Source organism: Serinus canaria, chromosome Z (assembly GCF_022539315.1).
Source record: "Serinus canaria isolate serCan28SL12 chromosome Z, serCan2020, whole genome shotgun sequence".
NCBI lineage: Eukaryota > Metazoa > Chordata > Aves > Passeriformes > Fringillidae > Serinus > Serinus canaria.
This window is the reverse complement of record NC_066343.1, coordinates 68,299,486-68,307,603: the sequence shown is the minus strand read 5'-3', so window position 1 is coordinate 68,307,603 and position 8,118 is coordinate 68,299,486. Positions and strand designations below refer to the sequence as shown.

Below are 8,118 nucleotides of genomic sequence, written 5' to 3'. Positions count from 1 at the left end.
TTTTGTAAGTTGCCACTTATACTGAGATAGTGGATGTAGACTCTAGGGCTGGCTTAAGAGCACCCAATTCTTGTGAAGGGTTTGAAGGCTTTTCACAGTCTCATATGGTCTCAGTATGGACAAAGCACTGAGAGAATGCAACACAAAACCAACCACAATTGGTTGATGAAGGTTTAAATGAGATTAAATCAATGAGGAAACAAAAGAAGTGTAAGTGCTGTCTTTATTCTGTGAAAATATAAAAGAAAAGCTAATCTGAAAATAAAATCCCCATGCAGAAGAAGTTACAGCAAAAAGGACTAAGTTGCAAACCACTGCTGGGGTTTGCTGTGGGTTTTGCTCAACCCAGCACTAGTGAGACTCAGAAAAGTACCTTCTCCAGGATGAATCCTGATAGGACAGGAAGGAAGATTGTGTGTGGAGGGGCAACCCCAGCACTGTACACCACGCTGTACATAGCAGAAGCTGGTCTGCATTGGAACCGTTTCAACTTTATGTCCATCATCCCCAGGCTGTTTTTTCCATCTCCTACCATACTGCACTCAGAAATGGTGGTGCAACCCTTCATGGCAGCTTTCAGAGACAGTCCACCTGTGCAGGGGAAATAGAAGAAATACATGGCATGTATCAAGGGATCCAATCCCCAACATTAATCCCACCCTGGTCAGTGCAGTCCCCTTTTCCAAGCTAAGAACTGCCCATTTGTTACATCCAGTTGGTTCCAAACCCACCAGCACTGTCTGCTGAACAAAGCTGAGGAAACACCAAGGCCATCTGCTGAACAAATCTGAGGAAACACCAAGGCCAACTTGGTTGACTTGAAATATAAGTGATTTAAGGTCTGCCTTCTTTCTTTCTGCTAAATAAAGATGACTTCTAAAAATTCCAAGCATTTAAATTTAAAAAGTGAAAATGTCTTAAGTAGTTCTCTTTCTCACATTTAAAGATTCTTCTACCCAAACTTTGGCTTCCTAAAGAAACCAGGTATTCATTGTCTCCTTCTCTCTCTGACCCTCTCATGACATTCAAACTGGATGACTTTTCTCTCAGTCAGATTTGACATGGAGTTGAGAAGTCTCAATGACAATACAGCCTGAGGTATTAATTAAGAGGAATTAATTATTGAAGTTTTTATAGGATTTTAGCCAAACAAAGAGAGAAACCTACTGGCAGGCCCACCGAAACCTGAACTTGTCCTTTGCCACCACTGGAGCATTTGCAAGAGGAGACCTGAGCAGGTGCTGAGTGCCTAACTCCCCATTCAGATATTCTTACTCCTTTGCTTGCTTTTGCTAGTGCTGCTCATGTGTCTCTGCTGTGCAGATTACAGAGATCTGGAATACTTTGTTGGACAATTTTATCTCAAACACAAATAACAGGTAAAGGCACTTCATTAGCTCCTCACCTTGCTGTGCTCCCCTACACTGCTGCTTTCTCTGCACAGTTTATCACACTGCACAGGCCTTCTCCATTCACAGTGGGTGATCAATCAAGTTAAGACAAGTTGGGAGGATTTTTTATTTCAGTCGTACACTGAATTAATTTTGCCACTCTATTTTCATTGCTGTGACTATGAAAATTCTTATTTTCCTTCATGTTGTCTCTGTGAAACATGATCTAATTCAGGGTTTGGACAGCACATTAATAAAGTCTCTGGAAGGACCTTCAGGCATCACATCATCACCTAGCAATATTATCAACTCAAAGGAACTTCATCCATAACCATATACAAGATAATTGTTTTTCAGTCTGCTCCTACAGCTGTTGTTGCTGCCCTTTATTTCCATGGGTTTTGTCCTGCCTGCTGGAGCACAGGTGTGCCATGACAGGTGGAAGTCTTTCACCTGCAGCAGGGGTGGAAAGGAGAGTGACCAGAAAAATTGCTGTCTACTTTCCTCTCTCTAATTACAGGACCTGAAGTGGGAAAAAGATGTCTGACGGAGCTGTTCAAAGGCTGTTCTTCAAGGCAGGGGATCTGGCCCCAGCTTTCCTCATGCAGAAGCACCACTGCAACAGTGTCTTGTCCCATGTGGCTGGTATTACACCATGGGAAAGCAGTGTCTCTGCAAAGCTCCATCTGAACCTCCACTGAGCTGGCTACTGGCTTTGATCCAGACTCATCCTCATACATCCTCGCTCGGGACAGAAGGTTCAGGGGCTTGGTCAAGTTTGTTACACGCCCATGTACCAGACTGCCCCAAGAAACCAGTTCCACTCTTGATCTCAGTTATGCTGTGTTATGAAGAATTCCAGCAATTATCCATGCATGACTGGGAAGAAGGAAAGGAAAACAATGCCTGCCCTTTGATCAGCTTGAAGTTTTCAGTTTTCAGCTTTAAGTTCCTTGTATCTTCCTCTTTTTTTTATTTCACACCTTTTGCCCATTCTTATCTCAGTAGAGCTTTATCTTAGACTAGTTTCACCCATTTTACCAAAAAGATGACAAACAGCCCCAAATGATAAGCAGTTACCGGCATTCATTAACCCAGCAAGGTCAACACATTGGTCTTCAGAGCCAGTGCAGTTTACAACTTCGCTACCACACTGAAAGGAGTCCACGCTGTAGCAGGCAGGACACTGGTATCCATTGGGCACATCATTATCTGGTGGCACTGGAATGAAAGACACGGGCTGTAGCTGGCTTCAATAAGGGAATGAAAGGAGTAACACAGGTGATGGCCCCACCATGGGATGGATCAGATAGAGAGAGGATGGGCTATAAGGAAAATAAATGGTTTACACGACACGGAGGTGGTCCGGCAGTCATCGCCTGTGCAGCAAACCAAGTGGCTCTTTGCTTTCACCTTCCCATAGTTCACGGTGACAGGACCAAGGTGGCAGATGTGGGATGGCAGGCAGGACTTGATGGATGAAGAGATGGCCATACCCCCTGTCATGAAGCAGAAGGCAACGCCGAGTCATTCAACACAAAGTAACTCGCTTCCCCTCCCGTTGGTTCATGTACCATCTTCTAGGCAGCTGTCCCAGGGCCTAAGAGGGTCCCCTGAGCCCTCTGAGAAGCATCACCAGTGAGCCAGGACATTGCAGAGATGATGGTGTGACACATGCCTCTGACCCATAGCCCAGGCTTGCTCAGCCTGTGTAAAATCTGCAGAGTGCACAGTCCATCCCAGCCACAAGCATCCTGACGTGGGCAAGTCTGGTCTACCCCATCAGCCAAGCCCAGGAGGTGTAAAGGGGAGCAGAACAGCTAAACTGAGTCTGCTGAAGTGGTTGAAGGATGAGAGGTGGGTGCAGCAGCAGCAGAAGGCAGGCACTGGCGCTGCCTGCACCAAAGCTGGTAGGGTATGAGCCGGGCTCCAGTCTAAAAGGCAAAAATCACATCACCAAGGCTGAGAAATGACTGAGGCCATGCCTCTAACACAACTGAGTGTCCAACTGTGTCAGGGCCCAGCACCAGCTTTGACTTATCAGCTACAGGGGCATAGTTACTGCTTGACAACATTTCCTGTGAGGACAAGCTGAAAGAGTTGTTCAGCCTGGAGAAGGGCAGGCTCCTCCAGTGACCTCATAGCAACCTACAGTTCCTAAAGAGAGCTGGAGAGGGGCTTTTGACAAGGACATGAACTAATAGGGCTGGAGAGAATGCCATCAGACTGAAAGAGGGCAGATTAGGATTAGAAATCAAGAAGAAATTCTAAATAGTGAGAGTGGCGAGACACTGGAACAAGTTGCCAGGGGAAGCTGTGGATGTCTCCCATCTCAGGCAATGTTGAAGGCCAAGTTGGATGGGGTTCTAAGCAACTTGATCTAGTGGAAGGCCTCCCTGCCCAGGGCAGGGGGTTTGATGCTAGATGATCTTCAAGGTTTCTTCCAACCTAAACTGATTGATGATGATGATGGTTGTTATGAGTTTGTGGTTAAAATGTTTGGGGAAAGGATGGGGAGTTGTTTTGTTGTGGGGGAAGGGAAAGTGTCCAGGACTTGGTGGGGGTAGAGGGTGGACAACTTGGAGAGTGATTGGGCCGGAGCACCAACCAATCACTCGACGCACTGGAGAAATGATTGGTCCAGAATGAACATTGGTAAGGACCAATAAAAGTGCCCAAATTCCACCAATCGGTGCACGGATCCAAAACCCACCAGTCCTGGACCAGGGATGCTTATAAAAAGGGGAGTTTTCTGTTCTGGAGAGTTCTTTTGTTCCTCTTTCGAGGTGTTGTGTGGGGATCTGGGCTTATCCCAGATCCTCTGTTCTCTCTGGCTTGTGTTTAAATAAACAAGAGCCTTTTTCAATCGTTTCCTGAAATTTGGCCTCCTTCGTTTTCATAACAATGATCACTATGATAAAGTGATAGCTCAGCCCTGGTGGCACTCCAGGATTGCATGGTGTCCCCATCCCTACTTGAGGACAGGCAAGCTTCTTTCTCCACACATCACCAGTGCATCTCCAGTACTAGGTGTCAGCACCTTAGTGTAAGACATGGTTCAGTCTCCCAACTTCTTGACTCAACTACTCACCCTCACCAAAATTAAAAGCCAGTGTCTCCTCCCACTAAGAGGTTTTGGTCCTTCCCTCCACAAGTAAGAACCAAACCCTTCCAGTAGAAAACTGCTTCTCGAAATAGAAGAATAAAAGGCTTTTCCTACCCCAGACTATCCTGATCTCTGGGTCATGTCAGTAAAAGAAAAATGAACAGGTTATCCAAGGATAGACCGTATTACCAGTGACAGAAGCAGGGAGAGAAGGACAAGTCCCCAAGCCAGCCCCACTCCGAAAGCCACACTGGCTTAGAGGTTGTCTCACCTATTAGGACTTCATGCAGAATAATGCCACAAGTGTCTTCACCACCAGTGCAGGCTTTCATGGGGCCAGAGCAGCTTTTTCCCATGCTGTGACATATCTCACACTGAAGACAGGTCCCTAGGGAGAGGGAGACACATTCCTGAGCAGCAGTCATAAGGGATCTCACTTCCTCTTTCACTGATATTTGATTTCAGCATTGATCAGCACTTTTCACATTTCTCTTCCCTTATGTTTCATTGTGCAATCTCTGTTGGGCTTTTCTAGAGTTGCTTATGACAGCAGCCCTACAAACTCCTTCATCCTGGCGGGCACTCAGTTGTTCCTGGATTCACAGACCCCAGATCCTCTCTATGTAGAAAATAAGGGCACCCAAGTGGCTGGGGAACAAGAGCTGCCAGCAGGTTGTCTTACTCAGTACAAACTGCAGAGTTTCTCTGTAAGCATTATCTCTTTGTAGGCATTAGGGGAAACCACCTCACCAGATACCTGCTGGAACACTTTGAGCAGACCAGAGTATCAGATACACTTAGAAAGGAATAGCATGTATTCCAACAGAGAGCGAACAGATCCCTTCCATGGCACAGCCCCACAGAGTCCAGCATGTAGATTAATAGGTCCAGGGCATGTGTCACTTGCCTAAATCCAGGTGCCAGCTAAGGCACCTTGCAAGGCCATGGCCATCTGCTGTATCCCAAGACCTCCCAGACAGCTGTGCTCTTCTGAAGCAGAGCTGAAGGACACCTGAGATGACATTATGTCCAAAATGTCACACAGCCCTCAACATGAGTAAAATAAATGAGCCTGGAGATCGATTCAGCTTACCAAGGGTCTGTCTGCCTCAGGGCAACCTGAGTCACTCTGATGCCTGTCCTGCCTATACCACCAGTGAGCACCACAGAAATCAGACTGTGAGCTCACATTGCAAATGCCAACACCTTTATCTGCACACTGGCTCATAGGATCAGAGATCCCCCCAAGACCAGTCACCCCCACCCCTCTGCAGTGCAAATCCCCCAAAATGAGGGGGGGTTCATGGCTCAGATGGCAGCAACTGCCTCACACAAAAAGCACTCCATTCCCACACCTCTTTCGTGTCTCACAACCCCACAGTGAAAAACTCACCTGGGTCCAGGAGAGCCAGGAGGAAACTGAGCCCAAGGGATACCCTCATGCTGATGGGAAATAAACACAGGGAGCTGCCAAATCTCACTCAACAAAGCACTGTGTGCCACAAGGGCTTTATAAACTGGAAGGAAAGGGAGTGTTTTAGGGAAGTAGAAGTTGGGGAAGTTTTCTGAACAATATATATATACTGCTGGGCACTAACATCAGTGTTTGCTTTTTCTTTTAAAGCACAGGTGTTGCCTTTTTCTTGACACGAGTGATGCTGTCTGGTTTTCCCCTGTGTAGATCTGCATCCTGTGGGGTAAGACTGCCTTTCCTGGTGATACCAGGTATGTCTCTGGTAAAGACTTTGAACAATGTTCAGCCTCCACTATCCATATGGATGATGGAGAGGAAATGATTTGAAAAGCCCTGGTGTCCTCTCACTGTTAGGCCCAAAGAAACAAAGTATAGCAAGGAGCAGCCAGGAAATTCCCTTGTGGGAATTTCCTGGCTGCTCCTGTGGTTGAGTTTTTGATGGCTGGTTTCCCATTTTGTCATTCCCACCACAGAGTCAGGTGCTCTCATGCCCACAGTACAGCAGGAAAGCAGCAGTGCCAAAGCAGTGAAGTTCCTCTCCAAGCTAAAGTGCAGCTTCAGTTTGCCAAGTGACTGCCAAAGCACATCTTGGAGCAGGCTCAGTCAAGGGTTCTCAGGTTGAATACATCAGAGCAGCAAAGCCACTACTCTAGGGTTTGGGTTTTGATATAAAACACTTGGCAGTTGATAAGGAAGTCTCCTACTGTGCTTCTGGGCTTTAAATTAAACCAAGTCAGCACAGAGAAAGCATCAATGTGGTTGCAAGACAGCCTGGTCCCACATTAGGTAAGGTTATAGCAGTTTTCTATGCCTTGGCATCTCATGATGGGCTAATGACAAGTAGCAGTGACCAACTTGCCATTGGCCCACTGGCTCCCTGCCCCATGTGCAGGTTTTATCAGGACGTGCTGCCTCATTGAAACCATACCCTACTCTGAAGATATCCTCTTGTCCTGCACCATACTGGACACAGACCCTCCAGGACTTTTTGCACTGACAGATGGGAAGAACTTAAGTGCCCTCATGCTCCTTTCCCTTTAGAGACTAACCTCTTCAAAGGACAGTTGTCTTTTGACATTTCCCAATACACTGAGTAGTCCAGCTGGACCCCTTCTTAGCTAAGCCCGCAGTGCTATTTGAATAGGAATCACACTGGGTAAGAGCCTTGGTCACCCATTGCCCATAAAGCTGATATCACAAGGAAACCAGGGAGAATTGTATCTTCACCCAGAAATTCTTTTTCAGCTCAGAAATGGTCTCATGCTGCAGTAGATATGTTAGAATTAAATCAAAGTCCTGACTGCAGCCTGTTCAGGATCTAAATTAATTTCTTATTGGTCTTAAACCTCACAAAGAATAAAATCATGTCCCCAGTCAGGCAGGGGTACCAAGATCAGGGTGATTCTGCCATTTGACTAAATGTGGGACTGCAGTTACAAACAGGAAGATGAGAAGATGCGACTGTCTCACAGCTGATTTTAATTTCATGCCCTTTTGAAGCAGCGAGAAGTCCCTAGGGAGGGCTCGTACCTTCCTGTCGCCCGGCAAGCCTTCCGCACTGGTTGCAGCTGAGGGGCACTCTCCTGGGCCTGGTTAGCCTGGAGGGCGCCTAGGGAGAACTGCCCCACGTTATAGCGGGCACAGCTCCCTGCAATGGATGGGGCTCGCGGCAGCAATCCAGCAGAAGAAATCCTCCAACTGAGGAATGTAGTAGCTTTTAACACTGGGAAATCCTGGAGCTGAAGCCAAAGACCTCCGCCTCACACGAGGTTACACAGGGTACTGAGAACATGGGTGGAGACAACATCAGAACCAATGGGAACAAAGAGGGGAGTGGCATTTGAGGGAGTGACATAAGGGGAGAACCAATAGGAATAACAAGGGGGTGGGGCCCTGGTCCCAGAGCCAATCACTCGATGCTCCCGCTAGAACTTTCTAGAGGGAAGGGAGGGAGCGCCGAGTGACAGGCAGGGCACCAGGGAGGAGTTTAAGGAAGGATACATTGGGATTTGGGAGGAATAGGGGTGACCTGCAGGGAGGAGGCGGGCGGAGTGAGCCAGGCCTGAACCATATAAACTAAAGGGGGGAAAACAGAACCAACCATCCACAACTGAGGGGGAAGCAGAGCAACTTAACACAACACAGCA

The 8,118-nt window shown here is 47.3% G+C and overlaps 1 protein-coding gene across 1 annotated transcript; it reads right to left on the bottom strand.

Annotated features, from left to right (window-relative positions):
• Nucleotides 1–205: 205 nt before the first annotated feature.
• On the bottom strand, nt 206–6,028 carry LOC103820662 (phospholipase A2 inhibitor and Ly6/PLAUR domain-containing protein-like). The gene is made up of 5 exons (XM_009095381.4): nt 5,891–6,028; nt 4,769–4,885; nt 2,741–2,890; nt 2,472–2,612; nt 206–591 (listed from the first exon to the last, which is right to left on the bottom strand). The coding sequence occupies exons 1-5, from the start codon at nt 5,937–5,939 to the stop codon at nt 362–364; spliced, it is 687 nt and encodes a 228-aa protein (XP_009093629.1). The 5' UTR covers nt 5,940–6,028; the 3' UTR covers nt 206–361.
• Between the last annotated feature and the right edge of the window lie 2,090 nt (nt 6,029–8,118).

What these genes read in the sequence shown, in the direction of transcription:
- LOC103820662 (XM_009095381.4), bottom strand. Translation starts at nt 5,939, where the DNA reads ATGAGGGTATCCCTTGGGCTCAGTTTCCTCCTGGCTCTCCTGGACCCA. An exon ending in CCTGGCTCTCCTGGACCCAG is followed by an intron (nt 4,886 to 5,890) that starts GTGAGTTTTTCA and finishes CCCTCTCCCTAG; the next exon opens with GGACCTGTCTTCAGTGTGAG. An exon ending in TGCTGGGTTAATGAATGCCG is followed by an intron (nt 592 to 2,471) that starts GTAACTGCTTAT and finishes TCCCCTGCACAG; the next exon opens with GTGGACTGTCTCTGAAAGCT.